We start from the raw sequence: 27,532 nt of genomic DNA on the forward strand, positions 1-27,532 counted from the left end.
AATGCCCTTGAACAACCCTAAAAACACAGTCAAACTGTTGTTGATTGAAGTCAACTTGTTGCCCAAAACTAGGGTAGTCAACGTTGGTCAAACCAGAGGTTAGGTTGCCTCGGTTTCCGTGCCAAAATCTGCGGCCTGCCTAGGAGAGACAACCACACCAAAACCGCAGCCTTGATGAGTCAATGCTTGGTCAATGCAGGTCAAAGATGCCTTCTGCTGCCTCAGTCAAACTCGGTCAACGCAGTCAACAATTTCTGTGTCCTCTTTCTTGCGTCCTCTTTCAGCCTGCGTCTTCTTGCTTCCCACGTGTGAGAGATCTTCTTCCTTGTGTATACCCAATCATACAAGGAGAGAGAGAAGAATGAGAGATGATGAGATGAGATGAAATGAATCAAACTCACTTGTATTTATATGATTTGTGCCACACATTTAGTTGCTGGCCGACCTTGACAATCTGTCAAGTAATTACAAATAAACTATCTCCATAAATACCTGTCGGAATCAGATGATCTTTAGATCAATCCTACACCTCTCAATAAGAGGAATCTAGGAAAAATATCAGCTGGCATAAATGAGGTGACCCACATGGAGTTTGGCCCTAATTGCCAATTTTAACAAAACTGTAACACAATACCCTACCAACTCGCTCCTCATGGTGACCTTCTTAATGTAATTCGTACTAGACCCTAGCCAACAGTCTAGGGTTAGGGTGCATTTTAGCAAAAAGGTGAACAAGAAAGTGTTTCAAGGTTGATCACCTAGGATTAAGACTAGTGCCTAGCAATTGGGAAGACTGGAGTCAAAATGATCAAGATTGGGAACTTCACTCTTCAAGGAGGCCTATTGATATGAAGTTTAAAGGATGCACATCCAAATTATCCTCTAGGAACATTCATTCTTTCATTATCTTATGAGTAACACATGCACAATTTTCCAATAGTATCAAGGCCTTAACCAATCATTCATGAATTAGGGCACAATAATAACCATAAGACATTAATTCCATGCATTAGACATTTATTATTTCAGAAATATGGCATTAAAAGTCACTTACAAGACAATGAAGAGTATATCGATCTACAAGAATGCCAAAGAGAAGCTCCAAGAGAGAGCGAAAATTTTCCACACATCAAAATGCATTTAATCATCCAAATCATTCCACAAATTGCAAGCCAAAAATCTCTAATGAGAGGTTGAAAATCTAGTGTGATGATAAAAAACAAATGAGGTCTCTCACATTTATATGAGCCTCTTAGTAGTTCAATTTAGCCTAATTGGACTAATTAATCCCCTAATGATATTTTAATGTGCAAAATAACAATAACTTTGGTGACAAGCCCACATAATAGCTCAAATGTGTAAAATAAGTCTTCCTAATGAGGCCGAAATGATAAAATAATAGTGCAAAGGGGTGTTGGGAGTCCAAGATGAGTCCTCAATGTGCCATGATGAAGAGGAGGGCTCCCAAAATGATGATCAAGGGGGTGGCCCCGTGATTTTCAAGCAAAACATCTTGTGGTTCTCCCATGTGGTTGTGGGGCACAATCAATGGTCTCATGGGTTTCCAGTGGCTCAATAACAAGTTCATGTTCCATAAACGAGGGCTAGCAGATGATGCATGCCCTCCCATGTCTCTCTAGATGAGACAAAACCCCATGTGGGCCTTGGATCAGCGGCAATGTGTCAGGTGCAAATGTGTGGCCGGCTAGGCAATATGGTCCAAGTGCATCATCATCTCTGTAAGGCTGGGGCATGAACAAGCAACATGTGGTGCTGAAGAAGCCCATGGTGTGGCAATCAATGCTTTGTTGTTGTGGAGGCCCATGGCTCTCAACACTCACCCTAGAAGTGCCATTATGACCCTCTAGAGCGCTTGGATCCTATATAGGGAGTCCAAGTCCAAATGGAGACCCACTTGCAATCCTGTATAAGATCCAATGCGTCTCCTCACCTTCCAGTATAACAATCCATTACTGCAATTGAGTAAATAAGCTTACTAACCAGGGGCACAAGTGGACACTTCATAGTGGCATGCCCTTCCAAATGGGCTTTAGAAGGTATAGGTGTTTCCTTTCTCAACAAGGGAGGTTAATAAAGGACCCCATTAGGTGGTTTCAACCTCTATGGGAGTGACAGGTCCACGGTACATCCGTCAAATGGCAGATGTGATGTGAAAAAATGATGGAATAGAGTGGGGCAAGAGGGAATGCTCCAAGCCGCATGCCATAGTACAAGGGTAGCTATGATGAAGGAAGCCCACATATTGGGTATATGGATGAAAGAGCGAACAATTGTGGTACATGAGTTGCCCCGACCTTTGCCATTCCACCCCCTTCATATGCCTTTTGACTTTTATTGATTTTTCTTTCTTTTACTGCTCGGGGCTCCAGAGGATGAGAGCATGATGTGTATGATGTAGTAATGATTACCCCCTTAAGGTTGGGCAATTCATCACCCACTAGGGGTTGGCACAATCATGGGTTCCTTAATGATGCAGGGGACGCTCATAGCAGCCCTAGGAACTAGCGTGATGGCCATAGTGATAGGGGGTAGAGCTCATGTTTGGCTTTTGCCCATGCGTTAAATTTTTATGTCTCGGCCATCTTTGCATTTTGTGGTACATTTCCTATTGTAAGTGGCCAAATTATGCTTTCGACTTTCTTTCTAGCTGCATTAGCCTCTGGGGCATCATTCTAGGTCTGACCCAAAGTGTAGACAAGGGGAGGGGATGCTAACACCTTATGGACCCAACAAACAAATGTGGACCCGGATGGGAAAAGTGTGAAAAGGGGTTGTAATGAGCGGAGGGGAGTGAGATATATGGTGTAGAGAAGCGCGACCATGCAACCAAAATCAGGGTTTCTCATGTAGTGCCACTCCTAAAGCTCATAGACAGTAAAGGAGATCCCACAGGACTAGGATACAAGATTAACCACCAAGTTGGGACAATATAACAAGTGTATAGTCCAAGGCCATTCTTTCTGCCGAATCCCCCCACTAATCCATATCCAAATGTGCACAAGAAAAGCAAGCATAAACACCCAATTACATAATGAAAAGCCATACCTTCAGGGTTGGAAGACCCACCATCAAACATACAATCATAAAAAATGGGCGATGGCACACAATGGTTGGTTGTGGTGAGAGAGAATGGTGACACATTGACCTATCTGGTGGCTGCAAGGGGCTATTGGTTGAAGACAAATCTAGGATAAAAATTCTCCTATAGGGGTCACCCACTAGTGGTGGGTAACATGCCTGATATGCTTGCACTGACACTTGTCTGTAGGGGTCTCATGCCATATCACGTCATTTTGTTTTTGGAGGAGACAGCAGGCCAAAAGTTACCATTTTCTCTTTAGAACGAGCGCCTATTTGGTAGCTACATACCTCTGGTATAAGAACCCTAAGGTTTTACAAGCGAAATTTGCATCATCTTGCAGGGTTTTGTTTTGTCACTGGAAATTTGGAGTTATTTGAGGACATTCATCCCCTGGGCCGAGAATAGAGAGAGGCGTTCTTCTTTCCTTATAAGCACATATTCAGTGTTTGATTTTTAGTGATCACTTGGGGTAGGGGGTTCATCAAGGTTTTAGGGACTGATTGTACTTATAATAACTTTCCAAGCCTTGTAATATTCCTTGTGCTTGAGATGAAGGCATTAGTACTCTAGGGTCTATCAATGTAAGCCTTTCTCAAGTATTTAAAGTCCTCTCTTTCACTGTCTAAGAGGAACTGCGTTGTAACATTATAATATCAATCCTTTTCCTCGAGGGAGCTTGGGGTTTTCACCCCTTGGTATCCCTGCTACCCTTGTGTGAGTGCTAACCTTTCCCTTTTTGATGCATTTGTTAGTTTGGATCTTGCCTTCATTGTTGTCATAGTTCTAGATCAGATTTCTAATCATCTCATCACTCATTAGATTAGTTTCATTACATCTTAGAGCTAATCTCTTTCATGTGATTTATTTGGTCCAGACTTGATTGCTAATGATTGCTTTTTGATCTAAATCTAAATTCCTAGATTGTAAAAGTGTACCTTTAAATTCACTAATTAGCAATCTCATCTGCCATTTTCTATTTGTGTTATCATGATATAATTCTCACTTAGTTTCAATTTTCATAACATATTTAGTGAAGAGCACCTTTAAGTGCACTTTCTAAGGGAAAATTGAGTTATTGTTCAAATCTAATTGTCATTGTTTCATTGGGAAACTTTTACATGCTTCATTGAATCATCGACATAAAGCTATCTTATTGAGATCTTTTGTTCAAGTGCTTATCTTAATTCTGATCATAATTGGATTAACATTTCTCTCATTGAAGCATGTTGAAATTGGATCTCATTGAAGCATTTGCATTTGCATCTTCGATCTAAATTTGCATCCCTAAAATTTACCTCCAAGCAAAAGCTTGGTTTATAAAAAGACATGACCACCTTCTTCACTATTCAATTTGAAGAACTTGACCAACGGTTAAAACAAGTGACCTTGCAGTTATCTTGTGGTCGAGTCCCTTGTAGGAACACAGGCACTTGGGTTGCTAGAAGGCCTGGGTAGGCATCGTAATGAGGCCTTAGCGTCCTTCCCCAACACTTCTCCCAACAACCTTGTTTCAAGACAAGTTTTGACAATTGAGGAGAATGTCTTCACCTTAGATTAGGCATTCAATTAGAATTAACCAATATATTGCATCGCACATAGGTAGATCTTGCATTCATTCATCTAACATCGTCATTTTGCATTTCAACTGATTATCATAATTGGAATTGTGAGCTCTTTCTATACTTGCAAGTTTCACAGTGTTACACTTGTCATTTTCAAGCTTATTGTTTCTTGAATATCATCTTTACTTGAAGTACGAGTTTTATTTCTCTTGCAAGCTTATCTCTTATTGCTCCTATGTCTAATTTCTTTTAATCTTTTGATATCTTGTACTAACCTTGTCTTGTAGCATTGCTTATCTTGTAACTTGAGATATCCTTTGTTATTGAGCAAGTACTGTAATCTATATTTGAGCATTGTATAAGGCATTGGTCTCTCACTCTTTATCATTTAAAGTGTCTCATTGATGTAAATGAATCTATCTTTAACATTCACATTGCTCAATAATAATCCTAATTGCCAATTAATCTTTATTCAAGAGAAGTAACTGCCTTGCCTTATGTAATATCCCCAAATTTTTAATCCTGAGGAGTTCACTCAATTTTAACACAAATTTTGGCATTGGCACATTTTTGGCAGCCCAACTTAGGAAAAAGACAGATTAAAATTTTGGTGGGATGTGGGGGCCACCCATAAGGCATACGCACTCCCTTGGGAGAGTACGCACTTGGAGAGAGAGGAAATGGAGGGAAAATTCAAGCTAGTGGAGGTCAGGCCCCACCAAGAGGAAAACAGAGGCAAAAAGCTTAAATAGAGGGTGAGGGCCATTGTTTTGGGGATTTTTGTCAATTTAACATCTGAACTCAATTGTTTGCTTGAGCTGCTCAACCAGGTGAACAAAGTGTTGCTTAGCACAAGGAGATTTCTGAGCAGAGATCTCAACTCTTATGTGGGTAAATTGCTATTTTGTGTGCTGTTGCAAGTTACATGCTTTTGTTATTTACTATTAATTCCATTTAGGAATATTATAGTGGTATCAGAGCATGTTCTTGGCCAATGTGAGGAGTTAAAAGTAGGTAATGCCACCTAGGTACCAAGGAGTGGTCTTCTAGACGGGTTGTGGGAGAGGAAGAAGTAGAGGTCGAGGTAGAGGAGGGAAAGACCCATTTTCCGATACCGAGCTAGATAACTTCAAAGATCATATGGACCCTCCAGAAGGGATTGAAAAACCTAGAAAAGGGGGACAAAACGAAATTCTAGAGTAGTTACTGAGGACAAACCAATAGATGTTGAGACAGGGTTAGCTCATGATGGACATGATGTAGGAAGTGATGGCTTGCATGTGAATGTTAGACAAGAGGCAAAACCCCAAGGTGATGGGGGCTCCAGAGTAGGGGGAGGAAGCCGTACACTTGAGCGTACCTATCAACCACCTCACACTCCTCTGTGTGACCAAACAAGCTGTCCTACAATGCCCCATTTTGTGGACAAGCTGGAGTGGGAGAGAGAGCCTGACCTGGTTGCAGATTTGGTGAATTCAATTGCCTCAGGTATTGACGAGTATGAGGGGCTAAACCCAAGGATCCGGAGGGTGATGTCTTTTGGGGAGTACATCCACCTTAAGGAGAGCTGTACCTTTAGAGCTGGGACTCATTATAGAGGAGGTCAGTCTAGTTAGGAGGTTCAGAAGTTAGTTGGGAAGGTCACCCTTCCCAACTATGATGGATCAGCCAGAAATTAAGCTAGGGCACGGGTTCAAAATTTAGATACATATTTCCAGTTGAAACCCGTGCGGGAGACAAATGCCATATGGTTTGCCACGTTGCACTTGGAGGGGGATGCCCAGAAGTGGTGGTACCATGGCTTGATCACACTAGGACACATCCATATCACCTCCTACATCGATTTTACTAGGCCACTGATTGAGAGGTTTGATAGGAAGGACCCTGAGTTGCACTTCAAGGAGTTGGCCCACTTGAGACGGACAGGCAGCGCAAAGGCCTTCATATTGGAGTTCTAGAGGCTGGCTATGATGGTGATAGATATCTCACAGGCCTGATTGATTATGGTATTTGTAGAGGGGTTAGCTAAACCCTTGCATGGATGGGTGAGGGCTTACAAGCCCAGTACTTTGATGGATGCTATTTCCAGGGCCCGAGACATGATTGATGTTGTGCCCAAAACCAGGGCCTTTGTGCCCACCAGGCCCACTAGTCCTCAAGGGAGCCGAGACATTTGTCAGCCTCAAAGGGAGATTGGACGTGGACAGTTGGACGATGAGACTAGGAGGGAGCTTCGGAGGAGGAAGTTGTGCTTCATGTGTTAAGAGCCTTGGTCACGGGGCACAAGTGCACCAAGGGCAAGGCCCATTACATTGAGATGTACTCTGATAGCGAGCTAGAGGATGAGGCTGAGCAGGAGATAGATCATGGAGATGGGGGACCACAGTTTGTAGGAGGACCACCACCACCACATGAGGGAGGAGGCCCATTTGTCCCTTCTGGGGGCATTCTAGCTTCACTTCGTGGAGTTCCGAAGTACTTGGGACTTCGGATCAGAGGCATAATACAGGGGCAATGTGTGTCAGTACTAGTGGACAATGGGGCTACCCACAATTCTATCGATGCCTAGATGGTGGAACGAAGGGGCATACGCACAAAGATGTTTGAGGGGTTCTCGGTGCTGGTGCCAGGAGACCGGACGATGCAGCGCACAAGATATGTTCCCAACCTGACTTTGACTTTGGGGAACTATTTCGTCACTGACCATTTATTTGTTGTGGATGTTCTGGACACCAACGTTGGTGATGGGTGTCCAGTGGTTGTACTCATTGGGGCGAGTCACCATCAATGGGCAGAAGTTAGAGATGGAGTTCACAAGCCTAGATGGGAAGCTAGTAGTACTGAGGGGTATGCACTCCTACTCACCTTTAACAGTGTCCGCCCATCGGATGGAGGCAAAATCACAGCATGGGGACATAGAGTGGGCGGTTGAGCTCAAGATCTCAGAGATAGGGATGTAGGCACGACATGTTCATCCAGACATTCTTGCACTGTTGGAGAGGTATCAGGTGGTTTTTGGGGAGGTCCCACTAGGCATACCACTAGATCGGGGGTTTGAGGATATCATTGAGTTGGAGGAGGGCATGCATGCAGTTATCACTACACCATACCGACACCCCAAGGCCTACAGGGACAAGATTGAGAGATCTATTCAGGAGCTATTGGCATTTTGGCATATCAAGCCTAGTACTAGCCCTTTTGTTTCATCAATAGTGTTGGTGAAGAAAAAGGATGGAAACCTTCGTATATGCATCGACTATTGGGCCCCAGAGAAAAAGACTCTGAAGAATAGGTACCGCATACCCCACATAGATGAGCTGATGGACGAGCTTAGAGGAGCTAAGTACTTCTCTAAGATAGACTTACGCTTGGGGTACCATCAGATCCAGGTGCGTGAGTAGGATATTTCGAAGATGGCATTCAAATGCCATAATGGACATTTTGAGTTCCTGGTGATGCCTTTTGGGCTTACCAATACTCCCGCCACATTTCAGTCTTACATGAACCACGCGTTCCGCAAGCATCTACGTAGGTTTGTCTTGGTGTTCTTCGATAACATACTCATCTATGACTGGACATGGGAGGAGCACCTGTACCATTTGGAGCAGGTCTTGGGCATGCTAGAGGAGCAACAATTCTATGCCAAGATGTCCAAGTGTGAATTTGGGCTGATCGAGATGTTGTACTTGGGGCATGTGATAGGGCAGGATGGAGTCGGAGTTCGTCAAGAGAAGATATGCGCTATCCTTGATTGGCCCACGCTCAGGAACACAACAAAGCTGAGGGGCTTCCTGGGCATATGCACATACTGTAGGCACTTTGTGAGGGGATTCTTCTAGTTGGCTACACCCCTTACAGACCTCACGAAGAAGGGGGCGTTCAACTGGTCAGACACAACACAAGAGGCCTTTGAGCACCTCAAAGTAGTTATGAGCACTTGCCCGGTTCTGGCACTACTGGATTTTACCCAACCTTTTGTATTAGAGTGTGACACATCAGGGGAGGGCATTGGAGCAGTGCTGATGCAAGGGGCCAACTCATAGCTTATGAGAGCAGGAACCTATGAGACTATGTGTTGTTGTACTCTATCTATGACAAAGAGATGCTAGCCATCATGCATGCGCTAGCCAAGTTTCGGTCGTACATGGTGGGTAACAGGCTCAAAGCGAAGACTAACCACAACAATCTTTGTTTTTTCTTAGAGCAAAGGGAGCTACAGGAGAGACAACAAAAGTGGGTCAGTAAGATCCATGCGTATAACTTTGAAATAAAATATGTCAAGGGTAAACAAAACATTGTGGCAGATGCATTATCCAGGAGGCCCGCGACTCTATCTCTGATTGATATTACTCAGGATTGGAAGGCTCAACTATTGGTTGAGTACTCCAAGGACATGCAGAGGCTTGCAAGATACTAGATGGCACATTAAGGGATGATAGGTACCGAGTGATGGATGATGTGATATATTATAAGGATAGGATCTACTTGGTACCAGGGTCACAAATTAGAGAGACGATTATGTTGGCAACACATGATTCACCTATGGCGGGACACCCTAGATTCCTCAAGACATACATGGCTATCAGGGAGACGGGTCTCAAGGGGGACGTATTGAGGCACGTTCAGGAGTGCACAATCTGTCAGAGGAGTAAGGGAGAGCTATCACACCCGATCAGTCTTCTACAACCTCTCCCTATTCCCAAGAGGGAGTGGGAGAGTGTGTCCATGGACTTCATCACTGATATTCCAGTGGCACAGGGACGTGACAACATCTATGTGGAGGTGGACAGGTTTACCAAGTTTGCCCATTTCTTCGCTATACTAGCTAGATCCTCCGCTTCACAGATTTTAGAGCTCTTCTTTAGGGAGGTATTCAAATTACATGGTCTCGCAAAGACCATAGTCAGTGATTGAGACAATATATTCATGGGGGTGTTTTGGTAGGAGTTGTCCAGGTTGGTTGGGGCGAAACTCACTCCCAACACCAACCTCCAGACAGATAGGCAAACCTAGATTTTAAACAAGTAGCTAGAGGGGTATCTGCGCAATTATGTGATAGGGCAACAACGGGCATGGGTAATGTGGTTGCACCTTGGGGAGTTCCACTACAACACCACTTACCACATGTCGATTGGTATGTCTCCTTTTCGCTCCCTCTAGGGTTATGAAGCACTTTCTTTTTCTGACATGATTTTTGGAGATAGCAAGGCCCCAGGGGCAAAGGCTTGGATATGAGAGAGCCAAGAGATCCTCAAGGCTCTCAAGGACAATTCTCAGTGGCACAATATCAATAGATTCTGTTTACTGATAGGCATAGGGTTGAGAGACAATTTGAGGTGGGGGACATGGTCTATCTATGTCTTTAGCCTTATGGGAAGCAAGGTCCACAACATCTTCCATGTTTCATGCCTGAAAAAGGCACTAGGATAGTAGGTCACGACCACCATAAAGTTGCCACCATTGGATGATGAGGACCATCTAGAGTTGGTCCCAGAGGCCATCTTGGAGGTAAGGAAGTAGAAGCTTAGTAGCAGAACGGTTAGGGAATTTCTGGTGAGGTGGAAAGACATTCTCGAGGAGGATGCCACATGGGAGGGGAGTAGGTGCTGCAACATCCAACGCTGAAATTGCTTGAGGACGAACAAATTTTGGTAGGGGTATTGAAAAGTGTGACTAGGTTCAGTCATCATAATGACATGTAATTGTGATTTTTGTAAGTGATGAAAAGAAGAAAATAAAATTATTATTGTAATGCTTGTTTCATGGGTTTCATGAGCAAGAGATTTTATTTTTAGATGGCTCCCATTGAGAGCATTTAGGATTTGTCATTAAAGTCAAAGAGTCAATGTCATGTATGAAGAACCCTTCTTGGGCATGTTACAAATGTATACAAGTCTATAGAATTGTCATGAAGCCCTCCAAAGACAAGCACTAATTCTCATCTTCTAGTCGGCCTCAAGATGAAGAAGATGACACATGTTAGCTCACCTAATTAGAGACAACACTTCGTTGAGGTCATGTCGGCTTATATTCATGAGCAGACCACTATATATATGAGCATAGGATCCTTGCATTAGAGACAATCAGCAAGCTCAGATTTCTCTAAAGGTCGGATCACAAAAAGGAGACAAGTTCGGATCACAGAAAGGAGACAAGTTCAGATGGAACTCGGAGAAGTGATGAAGGGACAACGAAGATTTGTTTAGGGCTGATCACAGTCATCAAGTTCGGATCTTTGAAATTAGGGTGACAAAACACAGAGACAAAAGTTTGGATCTCTCTGAATTCGGATGGATAGTTACACTCAAGTTCGGATATCATTACAGTCAAGAAGTTCAGACTTCTGTGAGAGAGTCTTGGTGCTGTGAAGAAGCCACAGTTCGGTAATGGAGACCACAAATTTGGTGCTATATCGGATATCATTGCAATCAAGAAGTTCAGACTTCTGTGAGAGAGTCTCGGTGCTATGAAGAAGCCACAGTTTGGTAATGGAGACCGCAAATTCGATGCTATATCACAGTGATTCGGTGACATTACAGTGATGTGTTTTTGGTGTCATCTCAAGTGTGTCTACAGTTCATTACTATGCTTAGATAGGAGATGATCTTAGTTCGTGTTAATGCTATGTCTTGGAGCTAAGAAGGTCAAAGCGGAAGAGGAGTCAAGAAGAAGAAAAGAGCAAAAGATAGTCAAGAGAACTATTTTCTTGGTCTTAGAGTGGCTAATAGGTCAAGGGTCTTGGTCTTGGTATTCGTCAATTGGAATCTCTATAAGAAGAATTTGTGTGGGTTTTCCTCTCAAAGAGTGAGAGGTTTTGGCCGTGGCTTATAGCCTACATACTGTGTCTCTTGTTTATTTATGTTCATGCATTGGTAGCTGTTTGATGAAAAACATTAATAACTTAAGTCAAGAAGATCCTAATCTAAAGTTGTAAAAAGCACTCACAAGCAGCTACTAAGGAAGAGAAATCACCTAATTATTGATGCCCTAGATTTCTCAACAGGGGGGACTGTAATATCCCCAAATTTTTAAATACTAAGGAGGTCACTCAATTTTGACACAAATTTTGGCATTGGCACATTTTTGGCAGCGCAACTTAGGAAAAACGCAAAGTTAAAATTTTGGTGGGATGTGGGGGTCACCCACAAGGCATACACATCCTCTTGGGAGAGTACGCACTTGGAGAGAGAGGATATGGAGGGAAAATTCGAGCTAGTGGAGGTTTGGCCCCACCAAGAGGAAAAAGGGGGCAACAAGCTTAAATAGAGGGTGAGGGCCATTGTTTGGGTGCTTTTTGTCAATTTAAGATCTGAACTCAATTGTTTGCTTGAGCTGCTAAACCAGGTGAACAAAGTGTTGCTTAGCACAAGGAGATTTTCGGGCGGAGATCTTCGCTCTTACTTTGGTGGACTTAGAGTGCCACTTTACACCTTTGGAGTCATTCCAGAAGAGGGTAAGGAGCTTGCTTTCACTTCTGCGCAGCACAGGGACGCTGGAGGAGAATTCACACTTCTTGAGGGAGCCAGTTGTGGAGCATCTTATTGATGGGGAATTTCAGGGCTGGATTGGAGCATAATTTCCAGGAGATTTTGGGTGGTTTGGGGGTCAGTCAGTGAGGGAGATTTCTGGGATAAGTACTTGCCTCCTAGTGCACGTGCAGTCTTCTTGGCAGTGGTTCAAGCGTGGACAGAGAGCAAGAATAATTTGGGGGTCTAGTGGTTGGAGAAACCAAGGAGAAATTTGAGGAGAATTTTGTAGGCAATTTTGGAGTCTTTTTCAAGAGATTGGAGTATTCATCAGTCATTTCTAGGCAGTGCGTCCAACCAGTGAGACTGGAAATTCACACTTTTTGTGGGTTTTTCAGTGGCTGGGTTTGGTGCCAATTCCTTTCTTGGTCTTGTGGAGAAAAAATAGGAGAGACACCAGCTGCATTTTCAGAGGATTCCGAGCACCGGAGTGGCAGAAAACTTTGTTTCCATTTTGCAGCAGTGGCAGAGAATTTTTGGGTGGACGCAGAATTTTGTGGGTTTCTTCCTTGGAGCTGAAGTAACCATTCTTCCACCTGGGTTTTGCTATAGCTTGCTGTTGCAAGCCTGGGTTCATTTCTCCTCATTTATGTTGTACTCTTATGGTAAAAAACTAATAAAAGAATCAGATTTGGTGCTGCTAATTGCGTGATTGGTCATTTATGTGGGTAAATTGCTATTTTGTGTGTTGTTGCAAGTTACATGCTTCTGTTATTTACTGTTAATTCCATTTAGGAATATTACACCTTAGATCTCCTAGACTTGTTTCAACAAGTTTTCCATCCTTTAGGGACTAGCCCCCATAGCTTGCCTAGCAGGGAGCTTAAATGAAGAGAGTAGGGAATAGGGGATAGCCTTCACTCTGAGTGATAGCCTCACCAATTTATTTACAGAAGTTCAGTTCCAGATATGTTCCACTAAATGAATCCTTATTTCATTAAGTCTTACTAAGAATGAGCATTAATGTATTTGTAAAGCATAAAATCCATGTTGATATGTTTCAGATAGAAGGAATTTAAGAATATTAACAGATTAATTTGACTAATAAAAATAACAGCAAGGAAATGAGTGATAAGGAAGCAAATGTCTTTTAAGTTTTAACCAACTTAAAACTACCTTTGGTGTAGCTAGCAAGGGTAATTGTTCCTTCAGTATGATATTTCTAGTATTCCTTTGGTATTTTAAATATTAGGATATTTGAATGGATGTAGAGACACTGAAAGAAACAAGTTGTGTGTTTGAATGAAATGTGGTCATGTATCGAAGTGCAAGTGAATAAAAATGTATTTTAATGCTTGATCACGATTTCATAATTTGATTCTTCAAGTTTGGGATTTCCATCTATTTTTGTCAGTAATTATGCCCGAACTTTGCTTGTGCAGGAAACTTTATGCAACTCTCATGGATCACAATGTGGATTTTGTACTCCAGGCTTTGTGATGTCCATGTATGCATTGTTGAGGTCTAGTAAGGAGCTGCCTAGTCATGAACAAATTGAAGAAAGTCTTGCAGGCAATTTATGCCGGTGCACAGGTTACAGGCCGATTCTTGATGCTTTCCGTATTTTTGCCAAAACCGATAATACCTTGTACAGTCACAATGCTTCTACAAATACATCTGGACATGCAAAGGTCATTTGCCCTTCAACAGGAAAGCCTTGTGAGTGTGGGGAAAGGGTTGGCAGTGATAGCAAGGACATTGGAACTTCTCGTCCTGTCTATAAGCCGCTTTCATTTAGTGAAGTTGATGGGAGTTTTTATGGTAATCGCGAGTTCATTTTCCCGCCAGAGCTTTTATCGAGAAAGCCTCACCCTTTATATTTGACAGGTCCAAGAGGTATGGCCTGGTTTCGTCCATTGAAGCTCCAGGATGTTTTAGATTTGAAATCAAGGTTTCCTGATGCAAAGTTGGTGATTGGCAATACGGAAGTTGGTATAGAAACAAGGTTTAAAAGCATCCATTATCAAGTTATGATTGCAGCTACTCATGTACCTGAGCTAAATATTTTGAGAGTCAAAGAGGATGGCCTGGAGATAGGTGCATCGATTACTTTGACTGAACTTTCAGATACTTTAAAACAATGTATTGCACAACGTGATGCACATGAGACATCAGCATGCTCAAGCTTTGTGGAACAGCTGAGATGGTTTGCTGGAAGCCAAATTAGAAATTTTGCTTCTGTTGGTGGTAACATTTGCACAGCCAGCCCTATATCTGATTTGAATCCTCTTTGGATGGCAGCCAGGGCACAATTTAACATAATTGACTGCAAAGGAATTGTGCGGACTGTATTTGCAAGGGAGTTTTTCAAAGGCTATCGGAAGGTTGACTTGAGACATGACGAAATATTGCTATCAGTTTTCTTACCATTTACAAGGCAGGGTGAATATGTCAAGGAGTTCAAGCAAGCTCACCGCAGAGATGATGACATTGCACTTGTAAATGCAGGTATGCGAGTTTTCCTTGAGAAGAAAGATGATGCTTGGTCAATTGTTGATGCATCTCTTGTTTATGGGGGTGTTGCTCCAGTTTCTTTATCGGCGGTAAAGACTGAAGCATTTCTTAAGGGAAAGCCATGGACATTACAGACATTGCAGGGTGCTTTGCAAGTATTGCAACATGATATCATCATTGCAGAGAATGCCCCTGGGGGCATGGTTGAGTTTCGTCAATCATTGACAAGAAGCTTCTTTTTCAAATTCTTCCTTTGGATATCTTATAATATTCAGCAGAAGACACAAGTTTTGCTGGGTTTACCAGATTCGTACAAGTCAGCAGTCGATCCATACAAAAGACCGTCATCCAAAGGAGTTCAGAGTTATGAATGTCCTATAAATGGAACAGAGGTGGGTCGCCCTGTTGTGCATCTTTCAGCCAAGCTTCAGGTGAGTGTGATGTGTGGGCCAGTTGCCCCTTTTGGTTTCTGTATTGAGGATCAGTTGTGTAAAATTAAAATTCTAGGTATGTGGGTTCAATTTCTTAGGATGGGGTTATGTGGACTGCATATCCGAAATCCCCAAAAATGTAGAGACTTTAGGGGATATATCATATCTCTGAATTTGGCTTAGGATGCCTCCAAGTGCTGGGGATGTTCTTGTTCCTGATACAGTCGGGACATCCCAGTTTGCCAGGGGACAACCAGACATCCCTGGCATTCTTGGGATGCCCAGACTCCAGATGTCCCTAGAGACATGCAAAATTTTAACCTAGAGTATTTAAATTGCAAACCTGTCTTTTTACAGGTAGTAAACCCAGAAATAAAGAGCCACACTCACAAACTTGAGTGAAGAATAGGATTTGGTGGTACCTTGCCAGCCATACAATAGTCTGTAGTTGTACAAAGGCTACAATAACAACATCCAATGTAATCAATAGCCACATCTGGCAAACCCCAAATAGGGGAGGAGCATGCCTGCCAGGATTTGAACACAAGTCGTTGTCACAACAACTGCTCCAAGTTGCTGCTAGATCACAGCCTGACAAACTTTTTTATTCTAAGGAAAACTTCATAGTGAAACCCAAGGGATGCTTTTCCACATTGACATCCCTATTAAACCTGTTGACATAGTTTAGTGTGTTTAACACAGGAATATGTAAACAAGGCACCTACTGGCATGAATCTAGCCCAGTGACATCAGTGACAACTGGTAGAGCTAAATTCTTGGTCTAGTTTTTAAACATAGTGTTCACCTGAGGGTAACATTTTTTTCTCATAATAATAAGTTTTTCTTGGTGAACTATTTTTTCTGCAATAAATTTTGGTATTTTATATTTCATTTGTTTTCTGTAAATTGTTTTTGCAACCCAAGTGCATTCCCCTATTTCACATTCAGTAGCTTTATTGTTATGAGAACATCTTCAGATATCGTGGACCATAACAAAGATCTGAGAAAATGTCAATGATTTTTTGTTTTGTTTTGGATTTTGTTTCTTAAATTATTTTTTTACAGCAATAATACTTATATCTATCAGAAAATATTATGTACAAACAGAGAATAAGCTGTACAGGCAGAGAGTGAAATTTACAATCTGTGAATTAGCTAACTTATGGCAAACAAGTCTGCAATAAGGTCTGAATATGGAATCAAAACAGTTTAGGCATCCCCATGTTAGTTTTTATAGCATCGAATGTGTTCTAGGATGAAATTTGGTGGAGAGGCTAGAATACATGAGATCTCCAAAACCCAGGAATCGTTTTTGGAGATTCCACCTAGAAGTTACTTAATTAGATTATTAACCATTTTTGAATGTTTCCCAAGTCTAAACTTAGGAAAAATGATTAATTAATCAATATTACTTGAGTCAAGGTGAGAATCATCTAGAAACTCACATGGATTAATTCCAAGATGATCCTAGCCATCGATTAAGTTTTAATCTTGGCCGTTGGTGCTCCAACAGTGGATTATAAGAGGAATTCGACGGGCACTTGGAGAATACACCTGAGAACACCAGAAATTCGATTTCCTTGGCAGATTGATTTCCAGAGTAGCAACAGTGAGCTGCCGGAGAGTTAGAGATCGAAGCAGTGAGTGAGGGGTAGGGAGAGTGATCCGGAGGAAGTTTTTTCGAGATCCAGAGAGGCAGAAACAAGAGGGCCGAGTTATTCTCGGTGAGGCAGTGCAAAGGATTGCGCAATTGCTTTAGATTGGCAGTGCGATTTAGCTGAGAAAAAAATCGTTCTCAGTTCCAGAGGCCGGGCAAAGATTTTAGAGTGCTGGAGAGACAATTTCCTCACTTAGGAAGGAAGAACGACTTCATCAGAGATTGGTTGGAGGCTTGACGTCATAGAGACTGCGCAAAGCAGTGTAGAGGTTGACACAGAGGGTCCAGGAGACCGAATTTTCTGAAGGCAGGTTGTGCTAGGATTGTTTGTAGAGGAAGGGTAATTCCCTTCAATAATTTTTCCTAGATTTTCTTGCTGTGGATTACCAGTTTCAACCATCCAGATTGTACCCAGAATTTCATTGCTGCATAATAAAATAAAACCCTCATTTGCTGCACTAGTTTTCCCAAGTTGGGTTTTTCCAGGGACTTTTGTCTAAAAATAACAGTGTTATTTTTATTGTGTGTCCTAGTATTTTCTTAGTTCCACCAATATTTATTTTCTGCAGTTTTATTTGTGAAGGTTGTAGTGTGTTTATTTCAATGTTGCCGTAGCAATAAGTTGAATAATTTAATTTATCAGTCAAAAGGAATAGTACCAGTTGCAACAATAGGATTCCGATATTGGAATTTTCACATGGTATTAGAGCGTAAGTGATCAATCGGAAGCTTAGAAGTGAAGGAAAGAATTTCGCTCCTCAGAAGGAGCAGTTGGCTAGAATTCTTGAGGTAGCGCGGTTCATTGGCAGGCCGAGTTGCTTGGGGAAGTTCGATTTTTTAGTGCAGTAGGCAGAAAAAGTTCGAATCTCCCAGATCAGTGATTCCAGCAGGAAGATGGAGTTGCAACAACTCGGTTTTTCGCTAAGCAGATTCTTGGTTGGATGCAGAGGGTTTTGCTGTAGGTTGCAGAAGCAGAATCCACGTTAGGTGGAAGAGAAAATCACACACAACTGAGGGAAAATTTTCCTTAGGGAACTTCGAGTCTTGAAAGTTCGAATTTCCAGTGGAGGATTGGCAATAGCAGCTAGCGGAGTCACACATTCAAGAAGGGAGTGCGAATAGCAGAGCAACAGTTGAGCACATGGAAAGAGGGAGTTTACGACTTGATTAGAGATGACCACAATTGTGCTAAGAGATCAGGATAGGTTGGAGGGTTCCTTCAACTATGTCATCTGGAAGGCCAAAATGTCCTTCCTATTAGATGAATATGGCCTAAAGCTCTACATAGATAGTGTTGTGGCAGTTTCCCAGGATGTGGATCAACTGAAGGAATATAGGAAGGAAATGGCAAAGGCGAAGCGGTTGATCTTGGATGAAGTCCGAGACCATATAGTCTCACACATAGCTGGCAAGGATACTGCCAAAGAGATGTGGGATGCTCTTGCCAAGCTATATCAGGGCACTTCCGAGTGGCGGAAGATATTCCTGGAGAAGTTGAGATGTATCAAGATGCAGAAGGGGGAAGGCATAGATCCCTTCCTCACCAGGATTCAGGAGGTTCGAGACTAGCTTGCAGCTGTTCGGGCAATGCCTCAACCAACATAGCTAGTGAGGTTGGAACTGAATAGTGTCTCTGAGGAGTGGTAAGTTTTTGTCCAAAGCATATTGGGCAGAGACAAACTACTAGAATGGGACAGGATGTGGTCAGACTTGCAGCAGGAGGAGTTGAGGCAAGCTCTGTTTAAGATCTCCTTTAGTGGCAACAGTAGCAACGGATTGAAGGTGGTGAAAGAGGAGGAGAATGTGGCCCTCGCATCAAAGTGTCCCAGTCAGGGATAGGGGGAGCAAAGAACGAAGAAGAAGGACCTGTCAAACGTCAAGTGCTTCAGATGTGGTGAGCTTGGTCACTACAACATGCAGTATCCTCTCAGGAAGAAGGACAAGTCGGAGAAGCAGAACCAGTAGACAACTTTTGCGAAGTTCGATAAGTTTGAGGAAGGCTTCGCGATGTTGGTTTTTGTAGCATCGAATGTGTTCTAGCCATGAAATTTGGTGGAGCGGCTAGAATACATGAGATCTCCAAAACCCAGAAATTGTTTCTGGAAATTCCACCTAGAAGTGTCTCAATTAGATTATTAACCATTTTTTAGATATTTCTTAAGTCTAAACTTAGGGAATATGGTTAATTAATCAATATTAATTGAGCTAAGGTGAGAATCATTTAGAAATTCACACAGATCGATCTAAAGATGATCCTAGCCATTGATTAAGTTTTAATCTTGGCTGTTCTCCAACAATGGATTATAAGAGGAGGTCAATGTGGTGATGGAGAAAATACCATCGCATATACTCAGTTTCCCAGGCAATTCGATTTCCTCAGTAGCAGTAACTCAGCAGAGAAGGTAGCGCCAGAGGGTGAGTAGCAGGTGGAAGAGAAGGGTCGCAACATTTCGGGAGGAAGGTTTCCAGTCCCCGGAAGAGGCAAAGGAAGAAAAGCCGAAATTCTCACAGGGTCAGCATAAGCTCTGCGTAGAAGGTGACACAGGACGCTCAGCGTAGAGGCTAGGGAGGTAATTTCGGAGGTCGAAATTAGCTGTGGGGTGAGAGAAAATTCTCACAATAATTTTGCTAGTATTTTCCTCACATTAGATTGCTAGTAGAGCATCTAAATTATTGTACTCAGATTTGTTGTTGAGAATAATAATGAAAACCCTCCTCTACTGCATTGGTTTTCCCGCATTGGGTTTTTCCAGGGACAGTGGTCCAAAAATAACTGTGTCAAAATTCTTGTGTGTGCTAGAATTTCTCAGTTTTCAGTATTTTATTTTCCACAGTATTTGTGGTGAAAATTGCAATTGTGATTTTATTCGTTGTTTGCCGTAGAAAATAAACTGTATAATTAAATTTACAGATAGAAGAATAATTTCCAGTTGCTGCAATAGATAAAAAATTTCACACGTGATGTTCGCAAATATACCTCCAGGAGTGAGGTGGGGAGATTTGGTATTGTACTCACAAAGAACTACAAAGATTGGGTAGGGTCCATGAGGAATCCACCTCATGGATCAGTACCTTGCTACAAGGGCCCAAAATATTTTGTAGCAGGATGGATTAGTGGCAGTTGATGCAGTCAGTACCAGAGTGAGTTGCAAACTAGTAGCAGTAAGGGGCTAGGGAGTGCAACGCAGAGTTGGCAACAATGCAGAGTCAACAACAATGCAGATTCCGTGGTGAACAGTACAGTCGCTAGTAGCAGTCAAAGACTTGGGAGATAGATGCATCATACTAAACACAGTTGATTCAACATTTTGGATGCTTTTCAGTTGTAGATGTTGCAGTTGCAGTAGCAACAGATGAGAGGGAGTTGCAGTGTTGGCAGCGGGGTCAACAACAACATATATGCAACATCAGATGAGAGGGAGTTGCAGCGTAGATGCAGTGTTGGCAGCGGGGTCAGCAACAACATATATGCAACATCAGATGAAAGGGAGTTGCAGTGTAGATGCAATGTTGGCAGTGGGGTCAACAACAACATAGATGCAGCATCAGAGTTGCACAGTTGTTGGTGGGCAGTGGCAGGTAGTCACAGTAGACAAACATCAGTAATGTGACAAGAGGTGATACATAGACAGAGTGTTGTGGCAGGGTGTGCAGCACTAGAACACTTTCCTCGCTAAGAGGGAGTGTTAGTTTTTGTGGCATCGGATGTGTTCTAGCCATGAAATTTGGTGGAGAGGCTAGAATACATGAGATCTCCAAAACCCATAAATCGTTTTTGGAGATTCTGTTGATTTTTAATGTTACTTTGGACAAGTGGTTTGCCATGGGTTAGTGTCTACCTAGGGAAAAGTGTCCAAAATAATTCTTTTCCTAAATGTGACTTTATAAAGTGAAAGTGACTTTATAAGTGGTAAAGTCAATGTTAAATTATAAAGTGAAAAGTGACTTTAGACATAAAATACAATGTGGGTACTTTATATAATGGGTGAGTTAAAAAAATAGAAAGTGAGAATTAAATGCACATTTATTCTCATCCTTTGATCTAAATGAATTTGAGCCATTAGATCTTAGGGTTGCCCAAAAGTCATTTAGAGAAACAAAAGGGGGAAATGAAAAGAGAGATTGCATTCATTCTTGATGAGCAAATTGGAGAAAGGAGGCTGAGAGTTGGGGAAAAGCTTTGACAGAGAAATTTGTTGCAACAAGCTGAAGGAGTGATTTCTGGGCAAAATTGGGAACGGAAATCACGACATAGAGGACAACAGAAGGTACAGTACGAACAACATTTAAATTTTTAATGCTGTGAGCTACACGTTGTTCGAGAGAAATTTTTGTTTTTTTTTTGAAAAATCTGTACAGTCCGTACAATGGTACGGAAATCTGTACAATATGTATGGAATCCATACAGTACAGTCCGTATCCGTACAATATGTATAGAATCCATACAGTACAGTCCGTATCCGTACAGTATATATTTTCAGCGTCAAGTGGGCACGATAATCGAGGCAAAGTGGGCACAGTTTTCAAGGAGTTTTGGGCTAAAGAGATAAGTTGTATTTTGCTGTTTTGTTTTGTCTGCATATGTATTTTTCCTGAACTTGAAAGTTAAATAAATTTGAAGAGCTTTTTAATAGATTTTCCCCGAAGAAGATTGAAGGGGTTTTGCTTGGGTCTAAGTTGACCAAAAATCTGTGTATTTTTTATGTGTGTTGCTGGTCTGTTTAGGTCCATATTTATTGTCAGCATGTGTTTGACAGTCCCGTGTGTTTTAATATGAAAATTTCATTTCCAGAATTCTATATGTTGAATGTATGTTTATGGGAAAAGGAATTTAACTGAATGGGAGTGATAAGGTGAAAATAAAACTGGGTTGGGATTGCAGGAAACATTTTAGTCATCAAATTTCAATAGATTCCACCTAGAAGTGACTTAATTAGATTATTAACCAATTATTTTAATGTTTCCAAAGTCTAAACTTAGGAAAACTGGTTAATTAATCAATATTAATTAAGTCAAGGTGAGAATCATCGAGAAATTCACACGGATCGATTCCAAGATGATCCTAGCCATCGATTAAGTTTTAATCTTCGCTGTTGGTGCTCCAACAGTGGATTATAAGAGGAATTTGATGGGTGCTTGGAGAATACACTTGAGAACACCAGAAATTCGATTTCCTTGGCAGATCGATTTCCAGAGTAGCAGCAGTCAATTGCCGGAGAGCCAGAGATCAAAGCAGTGAGTGAGGGATAGTGATTAGAGGAAGTTTTTTCCAAATTTGGAGAGGCAACAACAAGAGTTCCGAGTTATTCTCAGTGAAGCAACGCAAAGGACTGCGCAGTTGCTTTAGATTGGCAGTTTGATTTAGCTGAGGAATAATTCGTTCTTAGTTCCAGAGGCTGAGCAGAGGTTCCATAGTGCTAGAGAGACGATTTCGTCAGCTGAGGAAGGCAAAACGACTTCATCAGAGATTGGTTGGAGGCTTGATGTCATAGAGACTGTGCAAAGCAGCATAGAGGTTGACACAGAGGGTCCAAGAGGCCTTGTTTTCTGAAGGCAGGTTGTGCTGAGATTGCTTGTAGAGGAAGGGTAATTCCCTTCAATAATTTTGCCCATATTTTCTTGCTGTGGTTTTCCAGTTTTAGGCATCCAGATTGTACTCAAAATTTCACTGCTGCATAATAAAATAAAACCCTCATCTGCCGCACTGGTTTTCCCAAGTTGGGTTTTTCTGGCGATATTTATTTTTGAAGGTTGCAGTGTGTGTATTTCGATGTTGCCATAGCAATAAACTGAATAATTTTATTTATCAGTTAGAAGAAATAATAATATTTGCTGCAATAGGATTCTGGTATTGGAATTTTCACACTCTAGTGAGCAGAAAATAATTGGCCTTGACTTGGATACATACCTCATCCAGCCACAACTTCTGAAATGAAGAAACAGTACTAATAGAGCCCTAAAAAATGCACTTACAGTGAGAGAAGATAGCTGTAATGTGAATAAAATGCCACGTGTCAACCTTAATTGAGAGAAAGAGCAAGCTGGAATCACCAAACATTGCTGCTCTCTACTGAATGGCACACTGAAACATGTGGGAGAATTTAGAACTTATATTGAACCTGTTTCAAATACTTTTGGAGCAGATTGGACATTTCTCATTTGTGAAGCAACTCTTGGGAATTCTAGACTTAGCAACCGCTGATGAAGTAGCAAGCATGCAAAAACTTGGACTTTGTGGGAAGCTTAATAAAACTATGCTTTACTCAAGCAAGTTATATGCCAAAACTCAGGATCTGAGGAATACCATTATACAGGATTGCTGGTTGGCTTATTAGAATCTGAAGTTGACTTGGCTGTGGTTTATATTAAGTTATTAACCCAAAACCTAAACTTTTTCTCGATGTGTATCCTACAGTATTTCTGGACATATAATAGTGTGTTGACAATTGTGGAATGTTTAGGGCTAAAACCTTATTGGGTTGCTTTTTTATCATTTTGGATTCCACGAAAGTACATGATTGGTGTTGGATTATTGATTGCAGAAATGCAGATGACAAAATATCTCGAGGGCTTTTACCAAATTCATTTTTGGAGTTGTTGCTCTATAGCTCTTATTGCCTACTTGACCTAGCATTTGCTGTTCTTTTATTGCTGTGGCACATCTGTATTATCTGCTTGTACTGGAGATGCATTAGGCATCCCCTCATCCTAATTTACACTTGCATCTTGTCTACAGTTCTATTGCCTGTTTTTGTTCTCAGGTATGTTAATATTTATTTCATTTCATTTGACCTGCTTGTTTTCCTTTGTAATATTCCTTTGAACAGCTGTACCAAGATTATGTTTTCCATTATAGTTTTTTTGAGTTTTAGTAGTTGACAACCTAGGGTGTGAGAATTACAGGTGGCTTGAGTGATCATCATTTTAAGTGAGGCCCTTAGATGTACCTATGCCTTTCGGAAATTCTGCTTGCAAGTCATTTTTATTTAACATTTACCATTACAAGTCCTACTATGCTTTCTAGTTCCAGACTACAAGATGGGATTACCTGAGGGTTGAATAGTCATGACTGCTAAGTTAATCCATTGTCATCTGCTCCTAACATCCAAGGTCGAGAAGTGGTAGGGGATAACAGTTGGAGTGTTGGGTTTGTTGTAGTAACATTCTGATAATATTTAGGAGTAAGAAAAGTTTGTATGTTCATCATATTCATGACATGTGACCAATATAATTTTTAGATGTGATGGTTAGGGGTTAGGTTGTTAAACAACCTTCACCACTTGGGGATGCTATTTTTTGTAATGAGACATAAAAACATGAGAGATGTATCATTGCAATATTAATAATGAAGTGATTGTTTAATCTCTTCATGGCTGTCTATGAATGTATGCATCTTAGTATTCCATGTTATCAAAGCAATACTGATTCTATGCCTGTGAAGGGTGAAGCCATCTCAATTTGTTTAGAAGGCTCGGGGTGCTCCTCTAGATTGCTCCTTGAACTAAGACTCAACCTTCCTGGCAATATTACCTTGCACACACAAATCTGAAGATCTCTCGGCCGTACCCTGCAATACAATTATTCACTGGGTGCGCAATGAGTACCACTTCTCTCGAGCTACCAAAGGAGTGTTCATGACCTCCATCAAGTAACAACTTGGCCTCCTTGCTTTTGACAAACCCCGCGCTGCTTCAAGGAGGAGGTCTCAACTGATTTTGGCCCTATAAAAACTGCTCAAGCTCCTAGTTGCCATACAAGCAAATGATAACACTCTTCACGACCTCTACTAGCAAACTCAGGACTTCACCCAACTAACTGTTGAAAAGTGTAACTATGTTTGGTCTTCATAATGACGTGTAAATTGTGATTTTGTGTAATTGATGAAAAGAAGAAAATAAAATTATTTTTGTAAGTACTTGAATCATGAGTTTCATGATCAAGGAATTTTATTTTAGTTAAGGTTCCCATTGCGAACCTTTAGGTTATGTCATCTAGTCATAAAAGTCAAATTGAGTCAATGTCATGTATGAAGTGTGAGTCATTAAATGTATAAGAAGGCCCTCCAAGACCAAGCAAAGGCACCTCCTACAAGTCAGCTACAAGATGTAATAAATAATCTTCACAAAAGCACATGTCGTCTCACCCTCTCAAGTCGGCCTAATTGATTGGGAAACAACTATAAATAGGCAACTCGACCTCTTTTTAGAAGGCAAATTTTCGGTGGCGCAATTTGGTCTAAAATCAACAAGTGCGAAGATCACTTAGGAAGGAGCCTTATCATCAGTGAAGAGAGAAGGGAGAAGAGCGAAGTCTTTAGGAGTGTTAGGGACTGTTTCAGGGTTGAACTCCTCTCGCACGTGCAAAGGAGAGCATTGTTATTGCTACAAAAGAGGCCGAAGTTTGTCTTGCTGTGATAGGAGACAAATCAAGAAGTATATAAGTCAGTTCTTCAAGCCGAGTTGGAGGAGAAGGCCATTCAGTCCATGCGAAGAAGATTGAGGGGGTTAAATCACCATATATCTCTCACCTGTGCTGCAACTAGAGTTTCCAAGGAGGTAGAAAAAGTTGCAGGTCTAAAGCAAGGAAGTCGAATTCTGAAGGGTAGCTAAGAAGAATGAAGAAAGCAGAGGTTTGACTATTGTTGACTCAAGCAAGAAGGATCTCATCAAGGGAAGCTTTGTGTCTTGGTTTTGGAGGGCTCTTGGTCAAGGGTCTAGGTGTAATGTTCCAAAAAGGAAATAACAATGCTAAACAAGCAAAATACACATACGACACAGAAAAATTCAGACAACAATTAAACACCCATAAAATTGCACTAGAACTGCGCCAAACTGAGCCATTTTATTATCAAAGGAGAGTACAATGCATGGAATGTGTGCACCTGGCTTGCTAAAGCAAGCTAGACAATCCCAAGTGAGAGAAACACTGCCCAGATGCAAAGGAAAGACTTCTCCTCAATGTTTTGCGCTTGCCCCAAGAAATTCTGCTACCGCTGGCTGGAAGAAATCCCTGTTTGAGCATTAAAAAGTGCTCAAAAAATTCTGCCAAATTAATGTTGAGCTCTCCACCAAAAACCCAAAAAATCCCAGAAAGGGTTTAGCCTATCACCAAGCCAAACTCGAACCCACAAATTGGTGCAAATTCCTCAACTAACTAACAATTCTCCCTGTTATAAGAATTAGGATTTAAGGCCCGAATATCGCCCTAAAAATTATGTAAAATTAGTCAGGCACTACTCTCAATAAACCCACAAAAACCCATAAATGGTTTGGCCAGATTTTGACATTCCAAAATCGACCCCCAAAGCCCTATGCCCTCCAAAACTGCTGAAACAAACTGATTGTCAATACTCCAACAAAATCCTCCCCAAAACACTTAGGAAAGATAGCTATTGACTCCACCAATACTTCCCTTATTTCTCCCGACAAGGAACAACTCCAATGGTTGAGTCTCCACCACCCACGTGTGCCCAATCTTTGCCCTCTGCACTGGTCCCAAGAACTGCGAAATCCTCACTAAAGAAAGTATATCACCTTCAGCCCAAAAACTCACCCAAGTGAGCAACAAATCACCAAAGCTTCTCTCCCGGAATTACTCTTGACAATATCACCTCTGAAGAATGCAAAGGACCTCAACTCGATTTCCCACTGCGTCCTCCAGAAATACGCACCACTAGAAAAACTCTAAACGCAAATGCTGGAAATCACACTGGAAATCACCGGCAGAAGATTATGAAAGAACCTCTCTGGGCTGGCACTTGAAGTCCCTCGAAGAAAGTGTGAGTTCTCTACTCGGAAAACTCGTGCTAAACAACAAGTGACTCGGCTAAGCAGCTTGAGCAACTTTGAAAAAATTCGATATGCCAAAGAGGTCAAATGAAAAGTGCTGCCTCCTTTTTATAGATTTCGTGGAGCCTTTTTCCCTCCTTCATGGGCTCCCCACTAAGCCTTCGATTTTCCCTCTCATGCATTTTGAACCATTGGCTTAGGGAGTGTGTATTACTATTTCCTTGTGTGGGTGGCCCCACATGCTACTAACAAATCCCAAAGTAACTTACTTCTAACTCCTAAGTCTTCTAATAAAAATGAAATGGGCCTCGTCACCTCTAAAATTGGCCCCAAAATGTAGAAATTAATCCTGTTCCAAAATAATTTAGGAAGGGACATTACAGTCCTCCCCTCCCAAATGTTGCTTGCCCCCAAGCAACTTTAGTGCTGAGTACTCAAGTATGTGCTTGCCCTCCCAAGTAGTATCCTCATCTGGCAGGCTCCTCCAATGCACCAAGAAATGCTTGTCTTCAAGCAATGCCTGAACAAGTGCCATCTCTAACTGTGGATCCCCACTGTCTCTGCAAACTTCACTAGGGTCCCAAATATGCCCATTGGATAATCTCTGATCGTTGTACTATCCTATAGTGAAGGAGCCCCTCGTTACCAGGATCCCAAGCTAACCTGATCAACGTGAAGCACCCCTTGCTCCACTCACTATCCTGCCAGATAGGGGCATTAGTGTGAAAATTCCTAAGTCGGAATCCCTACTGCAGCGAACTGATGTTACTTCTCCTACTTGTTAACTCATGCAAGTTATTTATTCTGTTCTACGATAAATATCGAAGTAAATACATCTGCAACCTTCACTTAATTAGCATATATGCGGAAACAAAATACTGAGGAAGAAAGAAAAACAGAACACATAGGACAATTATTTTTGGACAAATAGTCCCCGGAAAAAACCCAATGCGAGAAAATCGATGCGGCAACTTTGAGGCTTTTATTATTATGCAGGAGAAATTCTGACTA

General features: G+C 41.6%; 1 protein-coding gene across 1 annotated transcript in view; it reads left to right on the forward strand.

Moving 5' to 3' along the window:
- The window catches only part of LOC149153420 (xanthine dehydrogenase 1-like), a 362,995-nt gene that overhangs the window by 25,002 nt on the left and 310,461 nt on the right, over positions 1 to 27,532 (forward strand). Inside the window, exon 4 of the mRNA XM_089437948.1 lies at positions 13,574 to 15,076. Coding sequence (XP_089294074.1) covers positions 13,574 to 15,076 — 1,503 coding nt within the window. The remainder of the gene's footprint in view (positions 1 to 13,573; positions 15,077 to 27,532) is intronic.

The sequence above is a fragment of the Pinus tabuliformis genome, chromosome 9 (assembly GCF_031772625.1).
Source record: "Pinus tabuliformis cultivar Carrire ecotype Pingquan chromosome 9, CPIR1, whole genome shotgun sequence".
Lineage (NCBI taxonomy): Eukaryota > Viridiplantae > Streptophyta > Pinopsida > Pinales > Pinaceae > Pinus > Pinus tabuliformis.